This window comes from Chroicocephalus ridibundus, chromosome 6, assembly GCF_963924245.1.
Source record: "Chroicocephalus ridibundus chromosome 6, bChrRid1.1, whole genome shotgun sequence".
Classification (NCBI taxonomy): Eukaryota; Metazoa; Chordata; class Aves; order Charadriiformes; family Laridae; genus Chroicocephalus; species Chroicocephalus ridibundus.
This window is the reverse complement of record NC_086289.1, coordinates 21,228,391-21,248,647: the sequence shown is the minus strand read 5'-3', so window position 1 is coordinate 21,248,647 and position 20,257 is coordinate 21,228,391. Positions and strand designations below refer to the sequence as shown.

Sequence of the window (20,257 nt, the reverse complement as noted above, 5' to 3'; positions counted from 1 at the left end):
CCTTTTCCCCTTCCAGTAATGTGAAGTGTTGTGGGACTTCACAGCATCCAGGGCAGATTAACCCATTTCCACATGAAATCTGAAGCGTTCCACCCAGATCTGCTAGGACACAGGTGTAATACACTTCCCATTGCCTCAGGCAAAAAGCAGGCAGCAGCACTAACTGAAGGTAGGCAGTCTTTACAACTAGCCCTAAGCAGTTCCTGTTGTTTAGTTCAAAAGTGAAAAAAGGGTCAGTGGACAAGTACGGGGATGGTTTAAGAGCATCAGCCCTCAAACTTGTGCAGCTACTACTAAAACCAGCTCCTTCAAAGACACCTTGCATAGTCACAAGAAAGGTCAGTAACTTTATCTTCACATACTACGTGCTACTTATTTCAAGCTGAAATTCTGATTTGGTTGTCTGACTTACCTCAAACAGAAATGTGATCCTGCATTCAAGGGCAATATATGATCCATAGGGTTACTCAGCATCAAGGATAAAATTATCCCAAGGAAAATGGTTAAGGATATTAAACTGCAGACTTCTATGACTTGCAAGGACTTGCTGGGAAGCCATTGCTTTCATTCTGTTAGCCCTAGTTTGATGCAGATCCTCAGCTGGCTTACATTAGCCCACCTATCTCAGCTACCAATTAGATCTAGTGGGAGTTTCTGGTGTGACATCCCTAAAAGTCATCATTAGGCCCTCAGTTGATACAGGTGAGTGACAATTCCCTGCCTTATATTAACCATGGTTAGGAATATTGAATTGATTTCACTAATGTAGTTATTTACAGGAGTTAGCAGCTGATCACAGCATTTTCCACTGACCTCCTGGAATGTATATGCCACACAACAGCACAAGGAAAATTTCTTTCACAGTAACACCTCACTTTATACATCAAGACTGGCTTGTGCATGAATCCCAGGGCAGGACTTGATTCATTGGCCAATTTTAACACAGATGTGGTTTTGTGCATTAGGAGTTAATGCTTAACTGAAAAAAAAAAAAAACCAAACAACTCCACCCAAAAAAATATTTATAAAAAAGAGAAAAAAAAAAAAAGAAAAATCACTGTTTTAAATTCCCCAAACCAACTGCTTCCAGCCTGCCAGGCACAGTGTAGATGATACCCTCAAATACTCAGAACCAATGTAACTCTGCCTGAGACAAGAGAACCAGACCAAACTGCACTGAGGGGTTTGATTCAGTAAATTAAAACGTCTTTTGGTGCTTATCCCATTTCTTAGCCTGCAAATTTTCTCTGGCTCATAATGCTAGATTAATTTAATTATTCATGTGAATGATGGGAGCTTGATGTCTGCTACTTGGACAGCAGGTGCAATCAGGTGGATAAGCCCTAATTAAGTCGCAGTCTCTAGACCATCAAGGTAGCTTTTTTAAAAAAAATAGTCGCATAAAAAAACCATATTGCTACTATTTATAATTAAACATGCTGATTTTTACAACACAAAAGAACAAGCCAAATACCTCCATTCTCTTAATCCCACCAACACCTCGACCTCCATAATAAGATGCGTCCACAGTTGGCCACTTTTTCTTTGGCAATCCATCTTCATCATCTGATTCCTATGGGAAAGGCAGGGAGCTATTACTGCTGTAATATCAGCAGTATAAAACCAGCATAAACCATGGAAAACAAATTAACATCCTATGGTCCAATCCTTGGATATCTGGCTTTGCGTGTTATACTTATTTGCTGACAAAAACAAAAGTCACTTGTCTCTGCAGCTGCAATTTTAACTAGGGAAGCCAAAGAGGATTGCCTGTTCCTCTCTCCAGGCAGCTTTTATTTAGTCAAATATGCATTGAGCTTCAAAATCACAACTGACTTGTAAAGGAAGGCAAAGTGGAGATGAATCGTACATTATACTGGCTTGCCACTATGCTACGCAGAAAATGCAGCAATCAGCCCAAAGAAATCATTTATTAATTGCGCTTTTAGAACTTAATGTTACTTAACAGGGATAAGAGCTACCACTGTGAGTTTTCCAACATGTGCATCAGATCCTTTTCTCATGGCAGCTGTAACCAGTTACCCTAAGCTGATTGTTTCTTTGTAGAGTCTGGCTCGAGTTGTACAGTTTGGAACCAGGACTCAGACTGAGTATCTCCGAATTGTCAGGAACCTCAGATCCAGAGTTTTTGATCTGCAATTATAAAGACTGTAGGGTTTTTTTTCTGGAACATGGGAGAGTCTGAATCAGGGTTTTACTTCAGGGTCATTGTTCTGTTCTTGCATAACTAAAAGCTGGCAAGTGTTTCTGGTTCGACAGCCCTGGGAACTTATCTCCAGCTCTATCACCTTGAGTTGATAGAAGTCACTGGGATTTCTCAGAGTTCCTATCATTACACTGAGTTGAGGCAGCTGAAAGTCACACCATGACACTTTCCAAGTACATACATGATAGAGGAAAGTGCCCAACAAGCCTTCTATAATACCACCTTCGTCCCTCACACTCTTTAATATAAAGACAAATAACTACACCTCGTGTTGACAGGCAGATACGCATGCTGCTCTTGGACAGGCCACGCGCAGTGTTCTCTGCTAGTTTTCATCAGTACAAGTATGTTTCTAGTTACATTGCCCGGACTTATTTTTTACTTAAAAAACTAAAACAGAACAACAAAAATCAAGTGAAATCCAAATACTACAGAAGGACACAAATTATTGTCAGATTACTAAGCGACATTTTCTCAAAATTGCCCTCCATGTTTCAATTGGAACATAAAAGAAATTGAGAGTCCAAAAGCCAATAACAGCTTTTAGAAAACATGCCTTAATTTTTTTTTTTTTTCTTTCATGTTAAACTCTTAGATTATGCCTTGAAGAAAGGTATTTCCATTCAGTGACACCTGATCTCTCAGCTATGGTTCATGGGTCAGTTCCTCCAACAAATTTTTTAGTATGGCTGGGCCAGACTAGAGTTGGCATTTTCATTAACTAGTAAGGGGGGGTTGGGGTTTTTGGTTTGGTTTTTTCATGTGTTTTTTTTTTGTTGTTGTTGGTTTTTTTTTTGTTGTTGGTGGTGGTTTTTTTAATACTAAATCGGGGAAATAAATATACAAGAAAGGCACTGTCATTTGGTGTTGGGTTTTGTTGTTGTTTTGGTGTTTTTTGTTGGTTTTTTTGTTTGTTTTTTTTTTAAGAGAAATACACAAATTTTATCAAATTTCCTGCCACATCTAAAGCATTACCCAGTGAACTACATCAGCAGTTTTAATTCATTTATATTTGATTTCGCTGTGAACTTGAGTACTACATAATATATCCTGCATCCTCCATGCAATGTAACACAGATTTCAAGACTTCATGTTTAACAACCCCTATTGCTGGCAAGCCTGACAGTAGCAGGACACAGTTAATCATGATGGCTGATATTTTTCCAACTGATAAAGGATTTTTACCAAATATCCCCTACACTGAACACATAGCTAAGCAACATCAACAGCTACCACACACATTTTGAAAAGTAATGGAAATCTAATACTTGCACTTTAGAACAAGTTTTAGATAGCAGAAATACCAGACTATATGAGCTAAAGGGCAGGTCACCATGCCTAGCAAGGCTAGTGCTGAGTATAACGAAAAAACTCTCCATACTGGATAAAGACAAGGCCAAGTAAAGGGATGGATACCATCTGTATTCTGTGTTATTCCTGGAGGCTTACGTCAGCTCACAGTCTTTTTGATTGCATTTAAAATCTCTGCTGATCATAATAATCACAAAGCATCTGGGAACTCTGCTGCAGGGGTGCAATGCTCTCTGGAACCTCCGTCAAACACAGCATGGCTGCAATTGCATGCTTCATGAAAACACTAATCACCCTAAAACCAGCATGATTTTTGGTGCATATTCTAAAGTTAAATTGTCACAGTGCTGCTGCCCAGGACAAGCAACAGGATCACATACACAGTGATCGTGGCCTCTGGCAACCTCAAGACAGCAGCTGTGGTTGCCTCCTGATATTCATGCCAAGTTACAGCAAGTTAGCAGCAAACTTCAAGTTTCTCTTGTGGGTTAGGCAAGTATTTTTCCATCATTTAACTGTCTATGCCTAGGAAAGAAAGGCAAGTATGAGTTTTCTCTGGAGGTACTTTCATTTATTACTATTATTTTCATGAAATTAGTACAGTGAAACTAAGCTGAGGTCAGGATCATTGTGCTACTGTCCCAAAAACAGTGAAACACAACCCTGCCTCAAACAGCTCCCAACCTAAATGGAGAAAGGCTAAGTGTCCTTCCAAAGGTCACACTGCAGCAGAACCACAGCCAGAGCAGGCTCTTGCCTCCCTCTCCTGTAGCAAAGCCACAAGAACGTGGCCTTCACTGTCCTTTCTTCCAGCTGCCAGCCTTTGTTCCTTACTGCCAATCTGGGCTAAACTCCTGCTGAGTGCAACACCAGTTTTAGTGGAGGAGGGAGAGCTTTCAGCACAGCTTGAGAAGCAAAGGTTTGCTTACACACCTGTTTGATGCTCAGCAGAAGGAATAAAATACCATAGGAACTGTTGGTCTGTGGATTTCTGATTTATGCCACTATTTTCTCTGTGGACAGAAATAATCTTGCAGTATGTATATAAAAAGGGCAGAAGGCAGAAAATAACTGTCCTGACCCAGAAGACTTCCTCCCACAGCCTTCAAGGTGTCATTAAGACACCTACAGGGCTGATGTTCCTGGGCAGCACAATACACTACAGTGGCTGCAGACAGTATAACAGCTCAAAAATAGTATACTTACAGGCTCTGGAGGTGGTGGTGGTGGCGGCTCCTTGATCACCTGGAATATATAAACAATGGGAGAAAACCAAGTTAATGGTAGGGTTCGTCCATCTCAATGCTATGCCCTCTCTGCTTTCTTGCTCATATCTCAAAAAGGTTGCCCTGGTCAGTTTTCCCCATATTCAATCCCATCATTAGCCCCACTGCTTTTCAGCAGGCATAAAATAAATGCAGATGAGAAACTAAATCTATCACATCGAACTACCCAATAAGTGCCTTATTAAGTAACTCGTAATACAGCTCTGTATCCTGGTAGTTCTGCCTTAATGTCATGTGATTACCAAGCTAGTGCTTGGTAATATTCACTCAGAATCTGCAGCTCCTACAAACCAAAAAAAAGGAAAAGAAAGCCTAACTCTTGTCTCTAAAAAGGACCGTATCAGCTCATGCCTGTATTAGTAAATTGGTTCCATTACACTTTTCTGCAGCAGGTTTCAAATCTTGTTCTAAGGAGGTCTTGATCCCTATAGAAACTTCAGCCACGTCCACAAGCTCATTTAAACTTCTCATTCAGTGTCAAAATCACATAGGCCTTGCAACATTCAAAAAAGACAGACCCGTGCTTAGACAAGCACTTAAAGCATTTTGTTGAATTAGGGCCTTACAAACCTGGCAGCATTTTTCTTAAACGAAGTTAGCCACCCACTTCAACACACTAACTCTATGCCTTCACAGAGAAGAGATGAAACCAATCAAAATAATAAAAACCTGTACTTACCACTGTACAGCAAAGGGGCCAGAACCACCAAAGGAGAGCCATAGCCAGCAGCAGAAAGAGAATCAGGAGAGCAATGAAAAGGATGGTCCCAGTCAGCTGCAAACAAGATGATTACTTCTGAGTTATCTGCATGTGTCACAAACAAGGCAGGAGCCCTTACGTTACACAATTAGACTGGGGAAAATGAGCCAAGTTTCCCTCGTTACAAGGTCTCCGATAGATTGTGCAGTCAATCACTATTTTCGTTAGGGTCACGTCAGTATTCAGTGTGGCAAATCTTTATTTGAAGTCATGATTCAGGGATGCACCTCCTGTTTGTGGTGTTTATACATATATATATGTATAATTTATGTATAAGTTTATGGTATTCTTATAGCCCACTAGATTCAAGGGTGCTAAACTTATATGCAAACTATTCCCAAACTGTGCTAACAGGTCCCTTAATACTGTCAGAGGGGTATTTCAAAATACCTGACCACAGACTCCAAGGTGTGCGGAGTAACCTTTCATGACTAGAGATGCAGAATATGTAAATGCTGATATTCAAAGCATGGAAATATTGGAGCTAAGAGCTTATGGGTAACTGTTCACATACCAACATCACAGAACAGAGGACAACTTACTCGCTCAGCCTCATCAGCTCCCAAGCCTGCCCACATTGCCTTGACTCAAACCGCACACACAACCCCAGCCTGTGTGCTTATGCAAACTAGTCCTTAATACTGCCGGTTCTTGGTAATCATCCTGTGGCTGGTTTGACTGTTGTTAATGACATGCTGTAATCATGATCTTAACCATTCCCGATTCTTATATTCCATCTATTTCTCTACAGAGAACAGTAACAGTGGGACTCTGGGGCCAGACAGCTAAGGGTCTACGTTCAAAATAGAAGTTAAATTTTCTTCAAAAGGACTAGGATTTAAAGAAAAATAAAAAAAATATCAAGTGCTAACACGTGAAATTAGCTTTTCAGAGCAGCCACTCAACAAAAGAGAATCACAACTCTGATTTTCCTGGGTAAATCTTGATGGACTCCTTGCACTCAGAGCATTTCATGTCTGTGTGTTCAGAAGAAGTACTAACTCTGTGTGTTGTCCTGATGCGTACAGGAAAGCGGGTCTTCATATGCTGCTTGGCCCCTGCAGAACATACACAGCACATGGCTTTTTGGAAATTAAACATTTGTTACGGATGGGCAGTGGCATGCTGGGACATGCCATTTTCTCAGACTACACTGGGCTCTGGGATGAGGTTAAGAAGAGCTTAGGTGCTCCAGCCATTTCTTTTATACTGGGAAAAGGTTCTCCAGCCATTTCTTTTATACTGGGAAAAGAAACTTCCTCAGTTGTAGATTTTCAGAGCCTGCGAGGAGGTCTGATTCACCAGCAACTTGTGGTACCACAGAACAGGCAAAACCTTTCAGCAAACTACAGGATATCCAGGGACTAGGAAGATGTGAAAAGCACTTAAAGAAAGATCTGTGAATCGGGCTGAGGGAATAGGAGCTGGCTAGAGAAGAGATTTTCAAAGAAGGATAGGTGGGAGGATAAACGGAAAGAAAGCAAGTTCCAAAGATTTATTGAGGATAATGTCCATGAGATTCACCTTAGTAAATCTGAAACTACTTGCCGAATTCCCATAACACCAGAAACTGATGCTTAGCCCCTTTTACAACAGGAGTTCCCTTCACTGTTCCAAGTGGGTTTGTTTTCCCCTCGGACAATGAAAAGGTTGAGGGTGGAAACTAAAGTACCAGCTGATAAGAGTTTAGCAAAGTCTGGGTGAGATCCCAAGTGGCTGATTTGGGTGGTACCTAGTTCTTCCTCAGGCCAAATCCTAGAGCTGTCAGGACTGACATGTTCAAGACGGGACTAACAAAACCACAGCTCCTACTCCACGCTTTTAGGCAGGTAGCCCAGTATTCCATATCTCTGTGTCACAGCATCACCATCCCTCCACTAGTCTGTGCCTTATTGTTATAGGTGCGACAAACTGACTTGTTCTGGGATACACTATTTAGCTCTCCTCATTCATTTGGTCAGGGAGCAGAAGAAAGACAAGGTGGAGTGCTGCGACGTGTGCCAGACCCTGTACTCAAAGGAGTCCTGTTAGAAGACACACTATGCAGCTGCAGTTCCCTTCTCTGGCCCCATGTAGCACTAATGCTTCTGGAAAGCAGACACCTGAGAGGCATGAATTCCCAGTGAAGTCAGTTTGCTGAGAAAAGGATGAATAAAAGTCAAGCATAACTTTAAGAGGTATTGCTACATGCCTTAAAAACAAATCCAAGCACAGTAGCAATGCAGTGCATGAGCCACAGATGCACTTACCACCGCTACTGTTACTCCAGAAACACGTTACCTCCTTGTTTTGTAGTCTTTGTTCCCAGGCATTGCTTTTCCCATGCTAAGTGCTCATATAAACTGTGGAGACATTTGCCAGCAGCAGCCCAGGAGCTGCTGGCAGCAAGAAGTTAAAGAGTCCTCTTTTAACGATTAAATATACAAAGCATTGTAGTGAAGCTGGACTTCAAAAAGGAAATAGCAGACTTCATGCAGCTGAACAGAAACAAGCACAGCGATCACACAGAGGCTTTAGGAGTAAAGTGAAGATACTTACTGTACAGAAAGGATAGAAGGGCCAGCTGGGGAGAAGAGCTGAGCAGGCCAGCTGACTGCCACCCACAGAAAAGGAAACGGGAGAGGAAAGGAAATGGAGGGAGTGTCTAAAACAAGAAGAGTGAAATGCATGAAATTAAGACAAAGTTGGAAACTGAACTGCCAACCTCCTTGCTTATGGGATGTAACTGGAGTGAGACAGTCTTTTCGTGTACCAGCTGAGAATCAGGCTCCCTGCCTCCTTCACATTCAATCTGCAAGAGGCTGGTCAAAAATCGTCAGATTGACAGGACTGGAGATTGGATTCCTCTCTCTATCCTAAGGCTATCGAGAGGAAAGCTTCCTCCGTCCACACTCTGGCCTGTAGGAACCCCAGCTAGGGCTAAGACTTCAGTCTTCATTAGAAATGAATTACATATGGGTAACTAAACACATCAGTTAGCACTTGTGTTTCACTGCAGACTCAAAAGGTTTTATTGTATCCGAGGTAGAAGAGGGAAATAACATGTGAAAACATCAGTCTTCAGTGTAGAAAATTTGGAGGAAAAGTTTTGAAAAAATAAAAATAATCAGGTGAAGCAGCAAACATCTCTGATAAATTCTGAGTCCCCACACCCGGACTGTTTCAGCAATCTGGTGTGAGATTTCCCAGCTTCATTACTCCAAACATCAGAAAATGCGATTTGCAAGTTCCAGTCACTGCCTCTTTCTTCCTTCCTTCCCTTCTGTTCTGCAGCTGTCAAAAAGGCCAACAATGATTCCAAACCAATATGACAGCATTTGGCATAGGTTATAAAAGTCCTTTTGACACTAATAATAATAAAGCTCAACTTTGATACAATTTGTTTGCTATCAGGTCCTTGACCAAACTTTATTTCATCCACAAGCACAAGGCCAAATCTTTAGCTACTGTACTTGCTTGCACCAGCTATGGGTGTTGCCTATTTTTACTCCAAGGCAAAGGCGATGACTGCTTATCCAGTAGTCAGCTTCTTCATTTTGATTGTTTGATTCTAAAATCAGATTTTGCTAAAGGACCACTTCTAGCTGTTGGTCCCTGATGCTCCACCTAAAGATAGGTGGTCTTTTTGACCAGTAGATGCTCATATTGCAACCACTGCTGTCCCACAGCAGCACATTCTCCCTTGGCTATGCTGAGCAGCAGCATTTTATCAAGACGCTCATCCCAAAAAGCTTCCCTCTCTTCCTGGTCATCTCTTGTGACATCAGGAGAAAAGGAACCAGCTCCTCTCACTAAAACTGTAAAAACACCTTAATGAATCCTGAACTAGCAAAGGCAAATTGTGAGGGTCTAAGAACAAACGCTGTAAGCTCCAACCAAAAAAATAATCATGTAAGTTTAGAGGACCTTCCATGCTGTGTCCCTTCCAGATCCAAGCCCTGGCAGTTGCACCTTTCACCCCAGGTCCCATAAGGGATTCCAAAGCTCAACAGGGTGTTGCTTCATGATGATCTTTCCTTCATTTTCACAGATTCCCTTCTAGTCAGATCCTAGCTTTGAGGATCTCTATTTCCTGGGATAGGAATGGACAGGGTGCCTTTGTTATGATTTTTTATTCAGTAAATCTATCATGATCTATGCATCATCAAAAATGATTTAATCTTAACTAGCCCTGGTTATTTTTCAAAGAACTGCTGGGATCCCATCAATAACCATAATGCAGAAGCCATAGAGAGCTCATGCTCACTCAAGGAGGCTTTGCCTGAAGAGCCACCGTCTCTTTCTAAGATCTCATGGTTTCTCTGTCAAGCCCCATTGCAATTACTTACACACTGTGTGCTGGTGATGCTGACAGAGCTGGAGATGAATGTGAGCCCGTTGTTCATGCTGACTTGTAGGAAAACCACCCTAAAGCACAAAACACATACACTTATTTTTAGTGTCATCTTTATACCCATTGTTCCCTTTATTCTGGCTGTGTTTTAGCCATTGGCTCATGAACACGCATGGATAACATGCCCTGCTGAGTCAAGGCATTTTCATGGCTTCAAGTGCTTACCTGCATTTGTCCCTCTGCCTACCCAGGAGCTATTCTTTTTATGTTGGCTTAATTGAGTTGGGGCATACGCTCTTTATTAAAAAACCACCATCCCACCTGGGGCAAAGGCCACTAGGACAGTGAGTCATAACATAAAGTCTCAGACGTTTGCAATAGTACCTTAGATAGCACAAGAAAATTTAAGTTTGTTTTTTTTTTTTAAACCCCTTCTGCAGCTTAAGGAGACAGAACGCGTTTTCTTTTATATCCAAGCAAATCCAGAACACTTGCAATGAGGTCAAGGGGTAAAAACACCAAAATGACAGTGGAAAAAGAATCTGGCCATAGCCATTCTCCAGTATCAGAGAAAGTCTGAGAAAAAAACCAACCAAACAACGATCAAACAAACAAAGCCCACAAAAATCCCACCAAACAACTTTCCCTCACCCACAAATGGGATAGGGAAGGGAGGCATTGCCCCTCACCCCTAGTGCAGTATTTAAGCACCCACAAGATCACCCAGGGGGAAGGCAGGGCCTCGTGCCATCTCTTCCAGCAGTCTGCAAGATTACAACAACTGAAAAATACCAATGTGAGCCTGAGCAGGGCAAAAGACAAGAAGCAACATCTACAACAGCAGCAAAGGAATTCAAATCAAGCATCTCTTTTCAACCAAAATGAAAAGTTTGCCTGGAATTCAATTACCTTTGGTCTGAAAAAACAGGATGTAGGAACAGAGGAGAAATTACCATTCTATAATTCGGGACCATGGTCCAACAAGGCCTTTGATTAAGCTGTGCTAAAGACAAAACATTGAATAGAGCTATGCTGGCTCATACTAGGAGAGGATTTGGCACAAAGGGGATGGAGGTAATCCTGCCACACGCACACAAATTTATTAGCTTTGCACTTTGGGCAAAATTCTGAGCTCTTAGCTCAGTAATGACATCCTCATCCAGAAGTCCCCTCTCTCTTGACACGTGCTGGAAAGCAATACTTACTGTCCAGCATCTTCTATCACTGGGGCAGGACAAAGTAAATAAGTATCATGAACAAGGGTTGGCTTTTCATCTGAAAAGAAATGAATATAACTGTTACGGATGAAAAAAAGAAACTGCACCAAGCAGACCACCCCCTGGAGAACTGTTAACACCAGCAAGAGCTACAGATCAGTTCAGTATATAGGCAAGTACCAGTATTCCCCAATGGTACTGATTACAAAGCCAAGTACTGGGATGACCATTCTTGTTGATGCCCATATAATGTTATCAGGTTAGAGACACCACCACTAAGAAATGGGAGTACATCTCTGTTCCTGACAGCAGTGATCAGCCATTTGGAAGCCAGCTTTGAGAAACGTTCATCTTGTCTGTCTGACAAGTGCATGCAAACTCTACTCATATTAGTATAGGGTTCAACTTCTGCATACCCACTTCCAAACACAAGCACAGGAGAAGCCAAAGCTTCACTGTTTGAGCCCAAGGAAAAGGAATAACAGAGGTGGGATGGGACTGAAGTGGACAGACACCAGAGGGGAAAAGAAAAAACAAACAAAAAAAAATAACCAACTTGCTTGGTCATATATGGGAGACAGGCAGAAGGGGACCATAACTGATACAGGCAATCAAAAGCAAGGCAATGGGTGTTTTCCTGCCTCCCTGCACTCTGCTGCTCCAAGAATAAGCAGTGCTAATCCTGTTGCTTTCAAAAGCCACACCCAGAATTCCAAGCGCCATGAACACTAAGAGGAGCCACAGCAGTAATCCTGCAATGCCGCTCCACTAAAAGTGCATAAATTGAGGCACAAGAGCAGACAAGTCACTGCTGTGACCAGACGTTAACTCCGAATGGCCCAGCAAAGCAGCTAAGGTGCTAGTCCAGGGAAAGACTGGTCCACAAAAGTCCAAGCCAAGTGAATTAGGGGCTGGTAAAAGCTGTCAGCTCATTTAAACCTTAGAGGCTTGATTACTCTTTCTACCTAGGCAAAAAGAAAAAAATTAACTCGAGCAACAACAGATATGAGAGTTGTTCCTTCAGGCTTCACCCACCCCAAGTACACCTGAAGACAAAGTTCATTTCCCTGCTTCGGCAAAGATGAGACTGTGAAAATTATAGTTGCATGTTTTAGGGCCAGCCTAAGGGGAAAAAAGCCAGTCAGCATAGATCAGTGTTGCAGACCTAACCCAAGGAGAACACAGCATGGAGAAGATGTGGAATTAGGATATTTCTCCTCCTGCGTACTTCCAGGCCCAGGTCACCGCTCAGTGTGTGAAGTCCAGTCAAGGTGCCAGTGCATTAGGGACATGGAAGGAAAAACCAAAAGTCTGTCTACCTGGTAAACCACAAGAAACAGATCCCTAGAAAAGGGTATCTGTAAGTGGAATGAGAGCAAGACCACCAGAGTTTATTTAATGCAGCCTCCACGTAGGCAACTAGGATGGGAAATGAAGGAGCGATTCATGTGCTCCCTTCTTGTAAGCGAATTCACTGCTAGGGAAGGCACCAGTCTGACCGCGACAGGATATGAAAGCCTCTACTGTGCTCAGCCAACAAGGGTAGCATATACAGAACAGGAGCAAAGCTCCCCTCCCCACACTGTGCTTCACCCTGCCAGCCATACACTGCTTCTCAGGAATAAGAGAAGACTGCTGAGAAACTGGACACTCAATCTTTTTTGGCCATTCAGTCCTTCGCCTGGCTGCTGAGACAGCAAACAAAAGACCCCGTTTGGCACAGTGATGACAGGGAGTTTCCACGTTACATGCTTTCTGTGATGAGCCCAACAACTGGTGTCAGAGAGGAATGGAGCTTTATGGTGAGTGTCTCCTGAATTAGTGAACAGTCTGAAGACAGCAGCAGGGGATCAAGATAGCATTATTTCTTTTTACTGGTGATGAACAAGGGATTAGAGAGCAATTTTACTTCTCCCTCTTAAAGCCTGATACCCAGTCCTCACTGGCTGTATGCATCACCTATATGCATCATTGCAATGACACTGAAATTCATTGGGCAGCAGCACACCCCACGAAAGCCCTCACGACACAATGCCCACAGGATTGAATAAGGATAAATTTCAAACTTCTGTTAGGTGTAGATCCCCTCCCAGATCCCCCCACATCCACTGCAAGCAGTCCCCCAACACGGACAAGAGGTGGGCTGTGCCACCTATCGCTCATGAGGTGACACAGCCACAGGGGACACTGGAATCCATTAGCCTGCAAACTTACTGATAGTAAGGCTGTCATTGAGCTTGAAGCTGCAGAGTACCTGGTCAATATTTCTTGCATGATAAAAGCCGTTGCCTCTTACCACAACTTGAAAGGATTCTGTAAGTAAAAACAGGAAAGTTGTGAAAAATAGCTCAAATACAGCATTTCTTTCCAGAATGATCTGAAGTACGACAGGACAATGGCAGTTCTCTGCACTATACCTGAATCAAAACGTTCACACTGACACTCTCAATATTCAGCAGCAATGGCCGAGAGTGCCATAGCGGCACTGGTGCTTCACAGAGCAACACTCATCTCAAGGCTCCTCCCGCAAGCATCCCATTGACCCCCCAATGCCTTAATTAAAGGTGCCACAGTAATACTGTGAGTCTGACATGGCTGATGTCATTTCATGGTTCCTCCATGGCTTTTGGGCCAGACACCGTTGCTAACCACAAGTCCTTCCTCCTACCTCCACACACCAGATGGCACTTGGCTTTCAGCAGCAGCTCTGTTCAAATAAGGTCTCCCCCAAGCCTCCTCTTCTCCAGGCTAAACAACTCCAGTTCCCTCAGCTGCTCCTTATAGGGCTTGTGCTCTAGACCCTCCACCAGCTTCGTTGCTCTTCTATGAACATGTTCCAGCACCCCAATGTCCCTCCTGTAATGAGGGGCCCAAAACTGAACACAGTACTCAAGATGCAGCCTCACCAGTGCTGAGTACAGGGGGACGATGACTTCCTAAGTCCTGCTGGCCACACTATTTCTGATACAAACCATGACGCTGTTGGCCTTCTTGGCCACCTGGGTACACTGCTGGCTCATATTCAGCCAGATGTTGACCAACACACCCAGGTTCTTTTCTGCCAGGCAGCCTTCCAGCCACTCTGCCCCAAGCCTGTAGCACAGGGTTGTTGTGACCTAAGGTGCAGGACCTCACACTTGACCTTGTTGGACCTCATACCATTGGCCTTGGCCCATTGAGCCAGTCTCTCCAGGTCCCTCTGTAGAGCCATCCTAACCTCAAGCAGATCAAGGAGATAATGCAGACAGGTGAAGAGACGTTACAAATTTGTTCTGTGCCAAATGTATTTTTGAAACTCCCTTTGATGCTACACAGAAGAAGCCAGCTGACAGCAGACACCCACGGCACACAGCAAGGGAAAGCACAGAAGCAGCTGCACTTTCATACATAAATCTCCTGCTTCAGCTGAGTCCTCCACAGAGATCGCTTACACCAGCTACTGAGCAGCATTTGAGATCAGCCCAATACCAGGGGGACAGCAGCACAACACAGGATCAATTAATCTTCAAGCTACACACAGAAAAATAAGAATAAACTGCATAGAAGTTCTCCACTAGCAGCAAGCAAAACCATCATGAACAAGTCCACATGCATTATCAATTACATTTTGACCAACATACTAAAAATTAGAGGAAAACAATGTTGATAGGATTGAGGGGAGCTGTACCTAACTTTTAGTGATACGAGATCTGGCTTCTGATAACATTTCATATGATGTACTGCCATGTTATTTGTATGCTTTGGAGGAAGAAGTTCTCTTTGGATAACACTACATGAGGCCCAAAAGGTGGCTGAAATACATATTCAGCTTAGTCTGCCTGCTCTTCACTATCAAGTTACTGCAAGACAAGCTAGCATGAGGATGTGGAGTGCTTCAACTTTTCCGTACAAACAGTTTGTTCTTGCCGAAAACACATTCTCACTACATTGAGGTCTAACGCAACTCTGGGTGAATTGGACAAGGGCATGCACAAGTTATGATCAAGCACTGGAAACCCACACTCTGGCTTTCCTCGTGGTAACTTCCCTTAGAGCAGTGCTCTGAACTGACACAGGTTGCAAGGAACACGGGAATCAGAAGATATTTTGGGAGGGGAAAAAGAAAATATCTACTGGAGTGCATATTGAAGTGAAACACATGCTTTGGCACTTTGCTGAAAAAGACCATCAAATTTGAGACCTCACTGAGCACCATCACAAGCCAAACACACAAAGCCAGCATCACAATTCGGGCTCTTTTTTAAGGGAAGGGTTATACCTCCTGGTTCCCACTGGGGGTGGAGGGCGCTTCTTTAAAACAAGGAAAAATGGACTGTAGGGCAGATTCAGCTGCTTCTTACTCCAGTAAGAATCTGGAGTTACTCTAAGTTTGATTCATGCCTTGAGCCATTCCACAACTAACCCAGTTGATATGCTGAGAGTTATTCTTGATGAGCATCCCTTTTTTTGCCAGCAGAGCTCGGAGTCATGGTCAGCCCTGAGGGCAACGGGGCCTCTGCCCACGCGCCAGAACTACCTGCCTGGGACCATGCATTACCACAAACTTGCTTGTAGCCAGCCTACTCCACAGCGACTTGAACACCCAGCTAAGATAATTTATTTTTTCCTCTTAATTTTATATTATAAAAGCAGCTTGCTGAAATAAAATTGCACTTACTTTTTTTTTTCTCCTCTCCCGAATTAATGGTCTTAAAAGGCAGCAACCACAAAGGCATAATTGATAGCTATTTCAGTGGCTTTAAAAAGATGCAGCAAGTAAGCGACTTTCAACACAAAACATCAAAGGTAAAAGCTACATCTAGAAGTTTAGTCTTGTCAAGACAGTTTACCTCTCCTGCCCTTCTTTTCACCATCACTGCCACTCTGCACAGTCAGTCATTAATAACTAACTGGGTAGTAACCTGTCCACCAACACAAGCTGACAATATAGTTTCAATACCAGACTTGCATGGAAATGTGAACAGCTGGTACTGGATTTGGTTGTTACTGTCAAGAAGCCTGCCCCTTTGGATGCTCCAGAGCATTAACATGTTCTGGATGATGGTCTGTTGAAATGGCTAATTCCATTTAATTTTGCGCTCTGGCTCTGACTGCGTCCTTTTCTTCCTTAGTTACTGTCAGATCGTAGATTGTAGCTTTTGACAAGACAGCGAAGGGAAAAAGGTCAGCACTGAAATAACCGGGCGGCGCTGGCAGCGAGATGGTAGGTTGAAGCTGGTGTGCGCTGGCTGCGCTGTCGGCTTCGCTTCTGTGACTCTGATGAGAAGCTGACGGCTTGCATCCACACCTGGTAGTTGATGTGGCCAGTAGGATGCCACATCCAACAAAACCTTTCAATCACATCCGTGTACCGTAAGCATAATCAAAGCAATGATGCTGTCAAACAGGATATGAGGCACCTCCAATTCTACACTGATAGCCTGTTTACAGGCTGCATGTCTTGGTCACTTTAAATTAGAGGGAACAGGAAGGACCCAACTATATTGCTGCACATTTGGGACGATGAATTTGCAGGGTCAAAAAGCATTAAGCATCAGATAGCTGTCACAACATGACGAGATCAATTTGTAAATGGACTTGCCAGACAGCTTCGTCACAGAGAGCCAGAGCCCCAACTGGAATCGTCACCATGTGGAAATTGTTTCATCAGCATTTTACTAAAGTTCTGGCAAGTCAAAAATGAAGCCGAGATTACCCATAACCACCAGCACAGTGGTAATTATGAGTTGCAAGAACAGTTACAAGGAGTGGGTCAGTCTGCTTTAAGCCCTGATCACAACTGGCTTCCACAGAGCAACAAAAGCCCTCATGATCTCATACCAGATTCCAAAAACTAGTAATGCTGCTGGATAAAGGCCAAACTGATTATCACCTCCTCACTCAGATAAGTTTTATACAAAAATCATGGACAGAGCCACATTTCAAGGCTGTAAACAAGCAAGCTTCTTTGCTGGAGAATGTGATAACACATTGCACTCTTTAAAAATGTCTACCATTTTTCAACTAAAATTTTGAAATGCAAGTTTCAATTATATGGGTTTTTTTTTTTTTAATAAAATTACTGTCTTGGAAAAAAAAAAGGGTGAGGAATGGTGCATTTCTAGGAAATCTTATGCTCTAGTTTTCAGCCAGTTCTAAGTGCAGGTGTATAAATATTTTTATATAGGATTCAATGGCTATATATCTTACCTATACATTATCAGTAAACTGTCTTAGCAATTACCTAAATTTGAAATGCATTAGAATTTTGAAATTACTTCATAGGCTTCAGTACTTTTCGCGTTAAAGTCAAATAAAGGACATTGAAAAATAAATTACATTACATATACAGTAGAACTATATTGGACTGTCCAGTGAACTGGATTCAGGATCTGGATTCATACCATGAAAAGAGTTGTTCAATCTCAGGAGATTCCCTCCAGGAGACAGTGGTGCACAAAGCTATAAAGATGAATCTTTGGCTATGTTGAAGTAAATGGGATAACAAAGGATAGATAATAAAGCCAAGCACAAGTGTAAATATTTGCAGCCTCACAATATAAAATCTCTTCCAGGAGTTCATTTCAGATAAGCCTTGCAGGACTAGACTCATAATAAGAACTATTTCAGGCCTGATTCTTGGTGGTCAAGACCATTTAACCCACCAGAACAGTATGCACCATTCGGAGCTGCAGTTTTGGCTTCCTCCTATTGTCAAGCTCCCTGCTGCTATAAGTAAAGTTTCAAGCATGCAAGATCCAAGTCTTCATGCCCTGGTGATTCAGCACCACGCTTCACCACGCGCCAGCCTTTGCCGCACGGCTTTGAAAACAGGGACAGAGCAAACCTCAGAATTTAAGTGAAACAAGTGCTGGTATTTTGCTGAATCAGCAGCGATACACACAGAAAATGGTCCTGACTGATTTATATTGGTCTGATTCAAAAGCCACAAAGACACCGAAAAATTTTTACAGATGCAAGTAATACAACATTTTTTTTTTTATTTTTTATTTTTAATCACAGTTGTGATAAACTAGTTACCTAGCAAGCTTGGCAAAAAAATGAAGTGGTTTGAATGCATGAACCGGAAATCAAACTGATTCCTTTCGAAAAAGAAAATTCTACTTTTTTATGAAACAAATATTTTTTAAAAGCAAATCTTCTCTTGAAAATTTATTTGCTCAAATACTTTAGAAAAATGTTTTCAAATTTCCATTCGAAAAAATGGTTTCAAATTCAACTTTCCAGTATTCTTAACATTGTTCCAAAAAATTACAAGAATACTACTGAAATCCCTCCTATTGGAACACTCACATTTTCATGTAGCTAACTGCAATTTTTGGTGAACAGGAAAGCTTGCAATAAACTGGTGTACAAAAAACTGCCTGATATACAAAAAGCAAGCAAAAAAAGAAAGACTTTATCAGTATAAAATAAAAAAAAAAGCTTTGAAATGTCAAAGCTTTAAATTATTTTTTTTATCAACTCCACAAGGAGATTTTTAAAAGCAAAATCATTCAGTTTTTAATTTTTTCCACAGACAATATTTTATCACAAACGCCTAGTCCACAATTGTACATTTAGATATAGTTCAAAAGATACGAGGATATTTCATTTTAAATTGAAATACTCAGGGCAAGATCATGTTGTGATCAACATGTGGAAATGAAGAGTGAACAATTTCTCTTCTCTGTGATATTTACTAGATTTTTCCTGAGTTTCCTATTTTTATCTGTTTTTGAGGTCAGCTTTCATGCATCATCGCTATTTTATTTTTATATGCTCATTTTTACGGTGTATAAGGAAATGAACACAAGACAGTAAACACTGGATCTAAACAACCATGCTGTAAACTGTACCTTCCAGCAAACTTATGGTGTCACTCTTACTCTGCTGCAATAGCCTCTTAAGTAGACAGAAACACAGCAAGTGAATTGCTAATGTAAACCAGAACAAATCCAAGTTAAACATACTAGACATGAAAGGCATGAAATTACCAACAGCTCCTCTGGGGATTCTTCACGTTTACCATATACACTCATGGCTCTTTCATTGTGAATAAGTAAAACATTAGTACTTTGGAAAACACACTAGGTACACCTTGGCCTATGCAATTAATTATATCTGGTTCAATAAACCTGAGATTTCTGTGAATGTTTTGCAAAATCTTCTTCTAACTGCTCACGAGTCCTAGCAGATCCCAGGAATGCAGTCTTTCCAGAAATTTGTGAGACATCATCTCTAGACTCTATAGCACCTCTGGCAGTCTGGCTTTACATCACTTATGTCTCCTCCTTCTCTCAGATAATTTAAAAAGCAGTATCCCCAATTCCCTTAGTGCTACCTCAGTCAACTCTCCAAGCTGTCATTCAGCCACAGAAGCTACGTGTTTATCAGCACAATTTTTTTCCTCAAGTGAGAAGGAACACACAGGGCTTTAGCCACAGCCCGAGGGGATGCTCTAACACATCCACGGGCTTCAGCTCCAATACCACATTAGGTAGCTACTGACATTTCATCATTGTCATTCATTTGCCTTATCACATTGTTCTTGTGGAAACTTACCTCCTGCACAAACACTCGATGGTTCAGCCGCTAGGATCTCGATGCAAGATTTCTTGAGAATCTAAAAGATTTAGATAATAGCATTTTTGGCAATTCTTTTTATCTATGCTTTATTAATACAGGAAAGGGTGTCCTTTTCTGGGTTTCAGAATACCCAACTTACTGAATCAATGGTTCCTCTCAGGGCATAAAAGCCTCCCGTAACTGGAAAAACATGATCGATGCTGTCAGCAATTGTTGACAGCTGCAAAGAAAGACAATCATAAATCATGAGGAAAACAAAATTACAGTGAACAAAACTGGGCCCTTTCATACTTGCTAAAAGACATCATACTGACACAAAATGATTTATGCCTCAAGTAATTAAATAAATGCCTTCATCTGATGCTATTACTTGTGCACAGTATAACAGAAAAACAAAACAAGAAGAAAGAAAGCAAAGTTACCTGAGTTTCATTGAAATCTTTCACTCCAACACAATAAACAATAGCTCCAAAGCTTCTGGCTCTGTTGGCCTAAAAAAAATTGCCATTAAGTGCAAAGCCATATAATCAGTGGAGCCAGCAATAAATGCCTATA

At 41.9% G+C, this 20,257-nt stretch overlaps 1 protein-coding gene across 1 annotated transcript in view; it reads right to left on the bottom strand.

The window, feature by feature from the left end:
* The window catches only part of ANTXRL (ANTXR like), a 62,864-nt gene that overhangs the window by 25,453 nt on the left and 17,154 nt on the right, over positions 1 to 20,257 (bottom strand). Inside the window, exons 7-15 of the mRNA XM_063339072.1 lie at positions 20,125 to 20,193; positions 19,842 to 19,922; positions 19,679 to 19,739; positions 13,349 to 13,447; positions 11,123 to 11,192; positions 9,913 to 9,991; positions 5,504 to 5,599; positions 4,745 to 4,783; positions 1,475 to 1,573 (exon numbers count right to left, since the gene is read on the bottom strand). Coding sequence (XP_063195142.1) covers positions 1,475 to 1,573; positions 4,745 to 4,783; positions 5,504 to 5,599; positions 9,913 to 9,991; positions 11,123 to 11,192; positions 13,349 to 13,447; positions 19,679 to 19,739; positions 19,842 to 19,922; positions 20,125 to 20,193 — 693 coding nt within the window. The remainder of the gene's footprint in view (positions 1 to 1,474; positions 1,574 to 4,744; positions 4,784 to 5,503; positions 5,600 to 9,912; positions 9,992 to 11,122; positions 11,193 to 13,348; positions 13,448 to 19,678; positions 19,740 to 19,841; positions 19,923 to 20,124; positions 20,194 to 20,257) is intronic.